The following is a 13,439-nucleotide window of genomic DNA, read 5'->3' as shown; positions in this document are numbered from 1 at the left end:
ACATACTGTTTATGAATTTGCCTGTTCTAGATATTTATTTAATGTAAGTAAAATCAAACACTTTTTCCTTTTGTGTCTGGCTTATTTCACCTAACATATTTTCAAGGTCCATCCATGTTATGACATGTTTCAGAACTTCATTCCTTTCTATGGATGAATAAGAATCCATTGTATGTATATACCACATTTTCTTTATCCATTGATCTGTTGATGAACACTCAGCTTGTGTCCACCTTTTTGGTTATTATAAATATTGCTGATAAGAATGTTGGAATACAGATATTTGAGCTCTTGTTTTCTTTAGGTATGCACCTAGGAGTGGAATTGCTGAATCAAATAGTAATTCTATGTTTAGTGTTTTTAAGAACTATTCCACTGTTTTCCACAGAGGCCACACCATTTTATATTACCATCTACAGCATACAAAGGTTCTATTTTCTCTACTTCCTCAACCCTCAGTATCTTCCTTTATAAACTGCTATTATTACAGCCACCCTTGTAGGTGTGGCGGAGAAGGCAATGGCACCCCACTCCAGTACTCTTGCCTGGAAAATCCCATGGACCGAGGAGCCTGGAAGGCTGCAGTCTATTGGGTCATTGAGGGTTGGACACGACTGAGCTACTTTACTTTCACTTTTCACTTTCCTGCATTGGAGAAGGAAATGGCAACCCACTCCAGTGTTCTTGCCTGGAGAACCCCAGGGATGGTGGAGCCTGGTGGGCTGCCATCTATGGGGTCGCACAGAGTCAGACACGACTGAAGTGACTCAGCAGCAGCAGCAGCAGTAGGTGTGGATTCTTTTTGTTTTGATTTGCATTTCTTTAATGCCTAATGATCTTGAACAACATCTCATGTGCTTGTTAGCCACTTGTGTATCTTTACTGGAGAAATGTTAAGTCCTTTACCCAATTTAATTGAGTTGTCTTTTTGTTGCTAAGTTGTAGGAGTTCCTTTTATATTCTGAATAGTAAGCATTCAACATTCAGAAAACTAAGATCATGGCATCCAGTCCCATCACTTCATGGCAAGTAGATGAGGAAACAATGGAACCAGTGAGAGACTTTATTTTTGGGGGCTCCAAAATCAATGCAGTTGGTGATTGCAGCCATGAAATTAAAAGACACTTGTTCCTTGGAAGAAAAGCTATGACCAACATAGATAGCATATTAAAGAGCAGAGATATTACTTTACCAACAAAGGTCCATCTAGCCAAAGCTATGGTTTTTCCAGTGGTCATGTATGCATCTGAGAGTTGGACTATAAGGAAAGCTGAGTGCCAAAGAATTGATGCTTTTGAAGTGTGTTGTTGGAGAAGACTCTGGAGAGTCCTTTGGACTGCAAGGAGATCCAACCAGTCCATCCTAAAGGAAATCAGTCCTGAATATTCATTGGAAAGACTAATGTTGAAGCTGAAACTCCAATACTTTGGCCATCTGATGCGAAGAGCTGACTCATTAGAAAAGACCCTGATGCTGGGAAAGACCGAAGGGGGGAGGAGAAGGGGATGACAGAGGATGAGATGGTTGGACGGGAGGAGAAGGGGATGACAAAGGATGAGATGGTTGGATATCATCACTGATCCTATGGACATGAGTTTGAGTAAACTCCAGGAGTTAGTGATGACAGGGAAGCCTGGAGTGCTGCAGTCCATTGGGTTGCAGAGTTGGACATGACTGAGCGACTGAACTGAACTAAACTGAAACAGTTATCGTATATATGATTTTCAAGTATCTTCTTCTATTATCTAGCTTGTCTTTTCTATTTAATGATAATGTCCTTTGATTTACAAATGATTTTAATTTTGATGAAGTTCAATTTATCTATTTTTTCTTTTGTTACTCATGTTTTTGGTGTTATATCTAAAGCTCCATGGCCAAATCTAAGGTCATAAAGATTACACTATGAGGTACCATTTCACACCAGTCAGAATGGCTGCGATCCAAAAGTCTACAAATAATAAATGCTGGAGAGGGTGTGGAGAAAAGGGAACCCTCTTACACTGTTGGTGGGAATGCAAATTAGTACAGCCACTATGGAGAACAGTGTGGAGATTCCTTAAAAAACTGGAAATAGAACTGCCTTATGATCCAGCAATCCCACCGCTGGGCATACACACTGAGGAAACCAGAAGGGAAAGAGACACGTGTACCCCAATGTTCATCGCAGCACTGTTTATAATAGCCAGGACATGGAAGCAACCTAGATGTCCATCAGCAGATGAATGGATAAGAAAGCTGTGGTACATATACACAATGGAGTATTACTCAGCCATTAAAAAGAATACATTTGAATCAGTTCTAATGAGGTGGATGAAACTGGAGACTATTATACAGAGTGAAGTAAGCCAGAAGGAAAAACATAAATACAGTATACTAACGCATGTATATGGAATTTAGAAAGATGGTAACGATAACCCTGTGTACGAGACAGCAAAAGAGACACTGATGTATAGAATAGTCTTATGGACTCTGTGGGAGAGGGTGGGAAGATTTGGGAGAATGTCATTGAAACATGTGAAATGTCATGTATGAAACGAGATGCCAGTCCAGGTTCAGTGCACGATGCTGGATGCTTGGGGCTGGTGCGCTGGGAAGGCCCAGGGGGATGGTATGGGGAGGTTGGGAGGGAGGAGGGTTCAGGATGGGGAGCATGTGATTTTTTTTTTAAAAATAAAAATAAAAATTAAAAAAAAAAAAAATGATAAAAACAAAACAAAAAAAAGAAATAAAAAAAAAGAAAAAAAAAAAAAAAAAAAAAGATTACACATATATTTTGTCCTAAGAATTTTATGGTTTTGGCTTTTATATTTAGGTTATTAAGACACTGAGTTAATTTTTGATGTGGTGTGAGATCAGAGTCCAATTTGATACTTTTGAGTGTGAATTTCCAGTTGCCCTAGTATCATCTGTTGAAGAAACTACTCTTTCTTCATTGAATTCACTTGGCATCCTTGTCAAAAAAGTAGTTGGTATGGTATATGGAGTTATTTGAGGACTCTCAACTCTATTCCATTCTCAATTCTATCTTTATACCAGTACCAAATTGCTTGGATTACTGTAGCTTTGTACTAAGAAATTGGGAAATGTGAATCCCTTCACTTTATTCTTGTAGTTTTCAATGTATAAGTTTTGCATCTCTTTTATTAAATTTACTCCTAGGTATTTTATCCTTATAGAAGTTATTCTAGAGGATTTCTTCATTTCCTTTTTTTTGAGTGTCTGTGGCTGGTTGTAGAAACAATTGATCTCACATGCTGAGCATGCGCCCTGCAACTCTGCTGAGTCCATTTATTAGCTCTAGCAGCTTTTGTGTAGATTCTTTGGAATTCCCCGTATATAGGATCATGTCATTTTTGATAAACAGAGACAGTTTAACTTTTGCCTTTTCAATTTGGATGTCCTTTTTTTTTTCTTTCTTTACTTTTTGGTGCTGCTGGGGAGAGTGTGACCAACTGCTTTCGTTAGAACTTCTTGTTCTGTGTTAAACAGCAGTGGTGAAAGCAGGCATCCTTGTCTTGTTCCTGATCTTAGGAGGAAAGTTTTCAGTCTTCTACCATTGAGTATGTTAACTGCAGGTTTTTTATAAATTCCATTTATAGGATTGAGGAAGCTCCCCTCCTAGTTTTCTGAGTTCTATCAAGAAAGGCTATTCAATTTTGTCAAACGTCTTTTTTACCTTAAGTTGGATAATATAAGACAGACAATATGAATGCTGCTGCTAAGTCGCTTCAGTCGTGTCCGACTCTGTGCGACCCCACAGATGGCAGCCCACCAAGACTCCGCTGTCCCTGGGATTCTCCAGGCAAGAACACTGGAGTGGGTTGCCATTTCCTTCTCCAATGCATGAAACTGAAAAGTGAAAGTGAAGTCGCTCAGTTGTGTCCGACTCTTCGCGACCCCATGGACTGCAGCCTACCAGGCTCCTCTGTCCATGGGATTTTCCAGGCAAGAGTACTGGAGTGGGGTGCCATTGCCTTCTCTGAGACAATATGAACAGTCAGACATAAAACATTTACCAAGTTTGGGCAAGGTCACTGAAGTTTTCACGTGTTGAAATGTGCTTAACCTTATGTGTTTAGTATTTCCTTGAATAAAAGAATGAGGAAATGCATTGTATACTTTTTCTTCACCAAATTTATGAGACCTCAGAACTTTTCTTTTCCCCAGTTTTCAAAGCTACTGCTGTATTTAGACTATCACCTAGTTTAAACTGTAATATATCCCTTAGGTTTTTTCCTTGTCTGGTCATCCTTCAGATGGCATTATTTCACTTCTAACATTTATAGTAATTCAAATCCAGACATACTTATTTAGGACAGACTATATGTATAGTTCTCTGTTGAATCTAAAATAGCTACATACTGACTACTAGGAATAACTTTTTAATGTCCCCTTTGTAAATATAATCTTCTGTATCTAGAATTTTTTTTTTTTTAGTTCTCTCTATTCTCTTTAGGATGGAGTCTCGATTTCTTTTGTATTCTAAGACAATGGAAGTGGAAATGGAAACACCAACCAGGGGCTTTGTAAGTAGACGGACTCAAACTCTACCACTTACAATAGGGATGTGAGGATTGAACAGAAAAACAGAAATGAACCCTCCTGAAAAGGAAGAGCACAATGTTTGCCTCTGGTGCGTAAAATAGGAACTCAGCAGATTCTGAACATCAATGACTATAAAACAGATGTCTGAGCAAACCTTTTTCTCAACTTCCAAAGGAAGTCTCACATCTCTTCTTAGGAAAAGCTGTGGTGTTTCCCTTTGGGGATCCAAATTAGTCAATTCAGCAAGTATTTCTGGCCAGTCACGAACATGTTGCAATGGTTTATGATAAGGCTTGAGTTGAAGGCCTGAAAAATATCTTTCCCTTAATAAATGATAACGTAAAAATGAACTAATTACATCAACACATAGAAACTTTTCATTAAATTCTGTACCTAAGTATTGAACACACACAAATTAAAGGTCTAAATTTACATCAATATTGATTTTAATCAATATTATGCCCAATTTGAGGTTAACTGTTTTTTAAGAATGTAAGAATTATGAGAATAATTCTGGAAATGAATTAAAATTTATCAAATGAATTTAAGATCCTAAATTCCATGATAGCCTATTTAATTATGATACAATCGGTAAAAATTTGGTGTTTAAAAAAATAGTTAAATCACTAGAAAACAAATCACAACCACCTCGATGAAATCCCTTATGCATTTGCAATACTTTGTCTGAGAGACCAAATCTGTAGTGACATTAGGCTGAGTTTAAATAAAGAGTCGAACATGAGTGAACGACTGAACTGAACTGAACTGCGATAGAAAGATCTGATAGAAAACCAATATAAAGAAAAAGAATATCTGTATTCCGAGAGGAGGTGAGCACTGAAAATAAAGGCAAGTTGGATGCATTTAAACAGAATTCAAATGAAATTTAAACTGCATTTAAACAGCATTCAAATCAAATTTCATTGCCAAAGAAAAAATGTTTTGGTTTTTACCACTTCAAACATTGTATGGCGTTCTCTGGTGACTCAGAAGTAAAGAATCCACTTGCCAATGCAGGAGACATGGCTTTGATGGCCGATCCGGGATTATCCCAGATGCTGGGGAGAAACTAGGCCCTTGTGCCACAACCCCTGAGCCTGTGCTCTAGAGCCCACGCGGCACCACTACTGAGTCCACACGCCCTAGAGCCTGTGCTCCCCAACAACAGATGCCATTGTTCTACTGCTGTACTGCAATCAGAAGCCCTCACACCACAGCTAGAGAGTAGGCTCCACTTGCCACAACTAGAAAAAAGTCCACGCAGCCATGAAGAACAGCACAGCCAAAAATAAATAAGTACATAAAATTAGTAAAAAAAAACCCAACATTGTATGAATAAAGAGGGGCCAGGAGCAAGCAGAGGCTTATCTGTTTCAGCAGTTTGAACATAAACAATTTATGTAAAAGAGAAGAATATTATATCATTTGAAAATTTAAAAGTCAATAATAATTGACGCTACCCTTCAGTTTACCAACTCACTCTCAGAAAGGAATAATGAGGTTTATACATCAAAATAACAAGTTTCTTACTGAGGTTTTCTGAACAGATCCAAATAGTGAAATATTGCTGTGTTTCTTGAGAGAGACGCATTCCTTCCATTATCTGCTGCACTGTGGTATTATTTCCATGCTTCAGTTCAACAGAACGGTACGATCCATCCATTCTGTATATACGAACTTTTTCATACTAGGACAAAGAATGATAATAAATTATGCAAGCTGGGTAGAAGTTATACATCCCAACCCCCCAAAATGCTTTAATTTCAACTTCATCTGCTTTATTATAGATTTCTAATATGGAAAATATCAGAAAAACTACTTTAAGTGAGAATCTTCTGGCAATATTTTATTTTTTCTATTTTTGGCTTGCTGCACAGCTTGCAATCTTTGTGGCCCAATAAGGGATCAAACCTGTGCCTCCCGCACTGGAAGCTTAGAATCCTAACCACTTCTGGCAGTATTTTTTAAAAATTTACTTCCATTATTTATATTTTTAAACATGAAATTTCTTCTGAATATTCCATGGTCAAATAAGTTTGAGAAATGAAGGGAAATGGTTTAAAAAAAAAAATACTCAACTTCAAAAATCTTCTGAGAGGATACTTTAAAGCTATTAATGTACAATGTTAATACCAAATGGGGGATACAGACCTGGTTAACTAAATCTGGTGTTAGTTAACTACCTCATGAGTTTAGTGGGCTACAAATTACAATGTAGAAATGTGCACCAGCAATAATTTATCCCAAAAGCAATCTGTGATAAAGGACTTTGCAGATACAAGTTATGCAGCCAGTTTCTTTCTTCCAGTTCAGAAAATCACAGAGAGAAATGATATTATCAATTCATTTTTATTGTTATAGGAAGTAACTGATGCCTCTAAACAACTTCCAGGACAGTTCATTTTAGGTAAAAGTACCTAAATCCTTTTATCGTATACCTTCAGATTTAAAGATTATATGAGAAATAAAAATGTGTTTTTAACTATACAATTAGAAAGTAAATTGCAATGAAGTTAATATAAGGGTGCCTGTACTGCTTATCTATTTCCTTGCTTTTGTCCTGTGCTCAGGGAATAATGTTTTGACAAAAACGTGTATGAATGTGTGAAATTTCCCTTTAAGACAGAGATCATGTACTTATTATTTATCACATCACTTTCAGCATTTCATGGTGGTAAATTTACAAAAATACTCAACAAGTACATATTATCTAGTTAATGGAAATGTCTGGAAAGGCTCAGATATATGGGTTATATCCTGTTGGTATAAAACTTTTATCCTTTTTAGTCCATGGGGTCGCAAAGAGCTGGACATGACTAAACGATGAACACTTTCACTTCACTTAGAAGGCCTAAGTAGAGAGAGATGCTTCAATGAAGTGGTTACAATTTGTAATCACCATATAAAGTATAGAGATTACATTGGGAATTAGATTAATTTTAAGTGATTGAAAGATTTACTTATGCAAACTTTTATTTCGATATGCAAGAATAAATGCCCAAATGTTAGAGATGACAGCAAATTTAATATCTACGATGTCTAAACATGAGGCTTTATAAAAGTAAGCCATCCATACATTTATCCTTCCATTCTTACCACAAATCCTCAAATTTTATCAACTTTAATACGATGCTTGGCTCTAACTAATATTTATGAAGGTAATTCTTACTGGTTTGTTAATGGCTTCCTTCAACAATTTTGCAGCTTCTTCCCAATTATTTTGTTTGTTTTCTTCACAAATATTTAAAGGAGATCTTCCCTGTTGGTCTGTTATGTGCTAGGAATGTGAGGGAAAAATCAGAGGTTAAAGAAAAAAGGCATTACAAATATACAAGTAAGGGAAAATGTCAGTCAATCAAAATTTCATTAAAAAGACTACTGGCAAGTGTTAAGTAGGTATTAAGCATACTTACTGCATGCTATACTTCAAGTAAACATGAACAGCCGAAGATGAAAGATTCAAAGCACTAATCACTGTGGCTATTGTTTTTCCAAACTTCTGTTTATAGCAACAAAGGTCTTGTTAAAGCTATTATTTTTCCCTTACACATCTGACAGTACAAATTCCAAAATATCTTTTTCCTTCTTTAAGATATTTTTTAGAAAACACTTTATATAAGGGCTTCCCTGATAGCTCAGTTGGTAAAGAATCTCCCTGCAATACAGGAGACACTTTATATAAAATGACAGGAAGCTAAATTTTATGTACATTTGGGCGATACATGGTGATGATGGTTGTAAAACAATGTAAATGTACTTAATGCCACTGATCTGTACAACTAAAAATGGCAAAAATGGTATATTTTATGTGAGGTGTATTCTATTACAATTTAAAAGCAAAGTGTATACATATTATTTATTCTATATAGCAAGTTAAATTTGTTTTCATTTCTCAGCTGACCTCTCAAGTGTACAACTAAACATTTTAAGTGTCATTACTAGTTATTTACTGTTTGGATGTTAAAAAAAACAACGCCTGGAAAATAACTTACTCTGTCAATTTCTGGATGGTTTAGGAGGATCTGTACAATTTCCGCATGTCCTCCTCCAGCAGCAAAATGAAGAGGAGAGCTAAGCTGTCCATTTAGAAGGTTTGGATTACACTTTCCTTTCTCTAACAATATGCGAGTGGCTTCAACTTTTCCATACCTACAAAAAAATAAAACACCTACAAAAGTCATATGAAGTGTTTGAAAAATCCAAATTTCAGACATCTCAAAGAAATCTAAGACTTTTCTATGGCAGAGAACAAGGAATGAAGACATTTATGTAAATGTTTTCAGTCCTTATGGATTTCTTATGAAGTACTCTGATTTAATTCAAATGTTTCTATTTCTGATCAACTGGGAGAAAATATAATCTCAAATACAAGATAGAGCAGAGGATACAGAATCACAATCGTACAAAATATACAAAAATTATAAATTAGGGAGATAAAATTTTTAGTCAAAAATATTTTCAGGAGCAGAAAGTAACTCATAAATTTAATAATGCTTTTTTTTAAATTTACAATAGGCCCAAGACCTAATTTACATGTAGCTGTTGAATGAGGCAATGTGAAAGACACAAAGATATGTTAAGATAAATGGTCTCTGCTCTGGTAAAGGCTTCTAATGTAATCAGAGGAAAACAAACATGTGAGATAAGTTACATCATGCTGTAACATTTAAGTAACAGTTGAGAGTAACAATCAAAATATATATATTTGTCAAATAATAGTATACATTGATGCTTTAGAAAATGCTGGAAAAGGAAGATAAGATTTCAGTCTAAGAGAGTCCTGAAAAGTATTCTGATAGAAGAACAATTTAAAAGCTGAAGAGATGCTGAAGAGAAGTAAAATATTCTAGGTAGTGAGGAAAAAAAGTAAGCAAAGAGTACAAAGAATGTGCCAGACATAGTGAATTTACCATCTAGTTACAAAGACATATAAGGCTTCAATCTAACGCAATGGTGGAAAGGCAATTCATTTTTTTGGAAATAAATGGGTAAAAAGGGAAAGGAAATTTGCTCTTAGATATGGTGCATCTGAGGGGCAAACAGCACATCTTTAGAACTAAACCGTCAACTTTCTTCCCTTTCACACATGCCCTGAACCTGCCACTTGTATCCTACCCTTCTCATTCACGTGACTGTTTGCTTACATTCTTAGCTATTCTTGAGATGTCTTTTTTCCTTCTCCTGATTTTATTTCAGGTTAAGTTCTGTTATTTCTCTGAAACAGTTTACCAACTACGTCCTATATATATTCCCACTATAATTTACCATTTTACTTTTACTTTTTTAATCTCATTAACTACTTTCATCCTTTTATATATATATTTCTGTCAGCCTGGATGTTCCTTGAAAGTTATATCTTTGCATTCTCCATACTGCCTCAGGCATTAAGAAAATGGGTGACTAAACTGTTCAGCTGGCAACTGAAAACACAGACTTGATACTCAGGAGGAAGGCAAAGGCTTGAGGTACCAGATATACAAATTCATCCAACTGAGCCTGTTAAAGCTGCAAGAATGGATGAAACCTTTCTGAGAGAGAAATATGAACATCTTAGAACAATGAAATGCATCTTGAAAAACATACTCTCAGAATAGGAAAAGATACTGAGGGGGACAGTTCAACTCTGTGTATGATTAATAAGTTTTCAAGGTACTTCTTTATATAATTACTTAATATAATCTTCACAACAACTTATGAGGCAGGCAGAGATATTTCTAATGCACAGATGAAAAAAATGAAGCTTGTACCAGTTTAGTAATTTGCCCAAGGTCTCATGGTTAACCAGTTAAAATCCAATTTTCTGACTCTTAGTGTAACAGTTTCTATACTATTAATATAAAACATGCTTGGGTCACAGGATGAAGACCAGTATTTCAATAATAATAATGATAAGTATTATCTTGCATTTGTATTGACCTTCATTATAGCTCTATTATAGCTGCCCTTTCAACTGCCATTTGTTCTGCAAACAAAGGGGTGGTCAACAGCGTTAAATGCAGCAGAGCAGTGAAAGAGATTAAAAACTCAGAAAGGTTAAGAAGGTTCATGAAGACTGAAAAAGAGAAAGCAGTGAGTATGGTCCTGTAGTCACTGAAGTCTGGCTGTGAAAGGAAGGAAAGAAACAGCACAGTGGCCAGAAGGGCCAGCAGGTTCAAATTAAGGTTCTTTTTCGAGTAGGGAGAGGATTCATGTATGTTTGAAGACAAGAGAAAAGAAAGTACAGAAAAGCAGAAAGTGCAGAGAAGTGTCTGACTCTTTGCGACCCCATGGACTGTAGCCCGCCAGACTCCTCTGTCCATGGGTATTCTGCAGGCAAGAATACTGGAGTAGATTGCCATTCCCTTCTCCAGAAATCTGCCCAACCCAGGGACTGAATCAGGTGTCCCCCAATGCAGGCAGATTCTTTACCTGTCTGAGCCACCAGGGAAGTTTCTAGGTTTAGAATAGGGGACCGAAAACTTGACAGGATGAATGAGATAAAGACAATACACAGCTCGTTGCACTGAAGGCCCAAATGAAATCAGATGGGATAATTTGTAGGGAGCCAAATCATCAGAGTTCTGAAACACTCTCTACCAATGATGTGAAGCCTGGAAGTACTATCAGAGAGAGAAGACACTGATTTGAGAGAGGTGAGAAAATATGAGATGTCAGTGAGACATTTACTGAGTGGCTGAGAGGTTACCCATATGGGGAGAAAGCCAAATTAAACAGTTTTGGAAATGGTGATTCTGGTAAAGAAAAGTTTTTAGGCACCTGTCAATCAATATAATTTTTAAAGCTTGGAGCAATCCTAGGGGTGATTTCATTAAGTGATCCTCAAAGACTGATCCAGGAAACCAGGAAGATCACTGAAAGCTTTTCAGCATGTCCTCTAGGTAAAACATATTTCATAGTAATACTGAGATGTTATTCTCCCTTTTCACTATGATTTTCTCTTAAGTATATAGCAGAGTTCTCTAGAAGCTCCCTGACATGAGAATTGAAACAAATTAAAGGCAAGATCAGATGTGAGAATCCAACTATTTTCTATAAGGTTGCACAGTAAAACGATGCAAGAATGTAAAACAATGCTGCTGCTGCTAAGTCGCGTCAGTCGTGTCCGACTCTGTGTGACCCCACAGACGGCAGCCCACCAGGCTCCTCGTCCCTGGAATTCTCCAGGCAAGAACACTGCTACTTTTCTTATTAACTTTTTTATTTTGGAAAATAAGATATATTTGGAAAACTCTGCTATTTATATTAATATGCTACTTTAAAATAATTAAATTCTTTAGACATTTTTCAGTTTTAACTTCTAATAAAGTATATAACACTAGGTATTACTTCACATAAACCAAAGCTCTTTGGGATCTTGTAATTTTGAAGAATAAAAGGAGTTTTAACACAAAAGTTTGAGAACCACTGATCTAATAAAATCCTTCAGTTTAAAGATGCTGCTGCTGCTAAGTCGCGTCAGTTGTGTCCGACTCTGTGCGACCCCACAGACGGCAGCCCACCAGGCTCCCCCGTCCCTGAGATCCTCCAGGCAAGAACACTGGAGTGGGTTGCCATTTCCTTCTCCAGTTTAAAGATGAGAAGACAGAATAAGAGGGATAAAACATCTTGTATAAGCTTATAAAGATAGACCCCATCCCAGTCTCTTGATGAGACAGCCCAGTAATCCTCTTCTAATCCTAGTATTAATTAGTAAGTAAGAGTACATTTCCAAGATAAAGTAATTTATGTTCTTTACTAAATAGTTTAATCAGTCTTCATTCAAGTTCACACCAATCAAATGATCTATCTTATTAAAAGTATTGCAAGGTGACCTATATTACTACTACTACTGGTATATTAAACTTGGTTATTATTTCCAGCTGATGGAAATTTGATTTTATTGATGGATAAAACTCTTCCTCAGTGTATTGGAGTAATATCCAAATAAAAATACAACAGATGAATGAATTTTAGATTCAGACATCAAAATCTTTAAATTTTTATAATACTTTAATAATAGCCATTTTTTTGAATGCTTATTACTGCCAGGTACCCTTCCAAGCATTTATTCACATTTTCTCCTCTAATCTTAAAAAAAGCACTAAAATTAAGCTCATCTTTTAGATAAAGAAATAGATCCTTAGAGACATTAACTAATTTGCTAAAGGCCATACTTTTAGGAACTAAAATATTCAGTAGGGACTAAAATGTAGGTACATTCCAAAGCACATTAAATACAATACCATACTTCTGTTTTTATGTAATACGTAGTTGAAAATATTATCACTCTCTTAATAGAGAAGGAAATGAGGCCCTGCCACAGAAAGGGCAACAATACAGGCAAATGTAATTTTGGGATTCCTAAGCTAAAATTCACTAGCTCTGTCTTTCTCAATTCGTGATGTTTGAACTATATTCTTTACTTCTTTTTGTTTAGCTCAAGGAAAAGCATGTGATTTCTTCTGGTACTGTTGCTGCTACCAGTATTTACCAGTAATCTGAAAAAACAATTATAACTTCAGTGAAAGAAGACTTAGGGTAACTCTTTTCAAATCTGAGTATAAAAATTCCCTATAATGGGAAAACAATTAAGGTTACATTAATAGAATAAAATATTTTTAAGGAAGCAGAAAAAAATTGAGCATATTTAATAAAAGATATTTTTAAAGAAATAGCATAATGTCAATAGAGAAAAGATATATATTAAAAGCAACTATATTTAGCTACTTAATCACAAATATTGAAATCAGAGAAATCAAAAGACTTTCAGTTGGAAATGATCTAATTATTGTATTTTACATATAGATAAATAAACTAGCACTCATCTCACACGCTAGTAAAGTAATGCTCAAAATTCTCCAAGCCAGGCTTCAGCAATATGTGAACCGTGAACTTCCTGATGTTCAAGCTGGTTT

The 13,439-nt window shown here is 35.9% G+C and overlaps 1 protein-coding gene and 1 long non-coding RNA gene across 14 annotated transcripts in view; one reads left to right on the top strand and one right to left on the bottom strand.

Annotated features, from left to right (window-relative positions):
- Window positions 1-5,352, top strand: part of LOC147374689 (uncharacterized) — a 65,450-nt gene extending 60,098 nt beyond the window's left edge. The window contains exon 5 of the long non-coding RNA XR_015163024.1: window positions 4,457-5,352. This is a non-coding gene — a long non-coding RNA (uncharacterized LOC147374689). The remainder of the gene's footprint in view (window positions 1-4,456) is intronic.
- The window catches only part of KRIT1 (KRIT1 ankyrin repeat containing), a 40,303-nt gene that overhangs the window by 10,044 nt on the left and 16,820 nt on the right, over window positions 1-13,439 (bottom strand). For all 13 annotated transcript variants that reach the window (XM_086397947.1, XM_086397941.1, XM_086397950.1 and 10 more), the window contains 4 exons: window positions 8,538-8,694; window positions 7,715-7,822; window positions 6,076-6,232; window positions 4,700-4,851 (listed from right to left, as the gene is read on the bottom strand). In XM_086397947.1, the coding sequence (XP_086254073.1) occupies window positions 4,700-4,851; window positions 6,076-6,232; window positions 7,715-7,822; window positions 8,538-8,694 (574 nt within the window). The remainder of the gene's footprint in view (window positions 1-4,699; window positions 4,852-6,075; window positions 6,233-7,714; window positions 7,823-8,537; window positions 8,695-13,439) is intronic.

Source organism: Bos grunniens, chromosome 4, assembly GCF_055505025.1.
Source record: "Bos grunniens cultivar Pamir isolate PY7600 chromosome 4, Bosgru_T2T1.0, whole genome shotgun sequence".
Taxonomy (NCBI): domain Eukaryota; kingdom Metazoa; phylum Chordata; class Mammalia; order Artiodactyla; family Bovidae; genus Bos; species Bos grunniens.
Note: the sequence above shows the minus strand (reverse complement) of the source record. Positions and strands in the feature narration are given on the sequence as shown.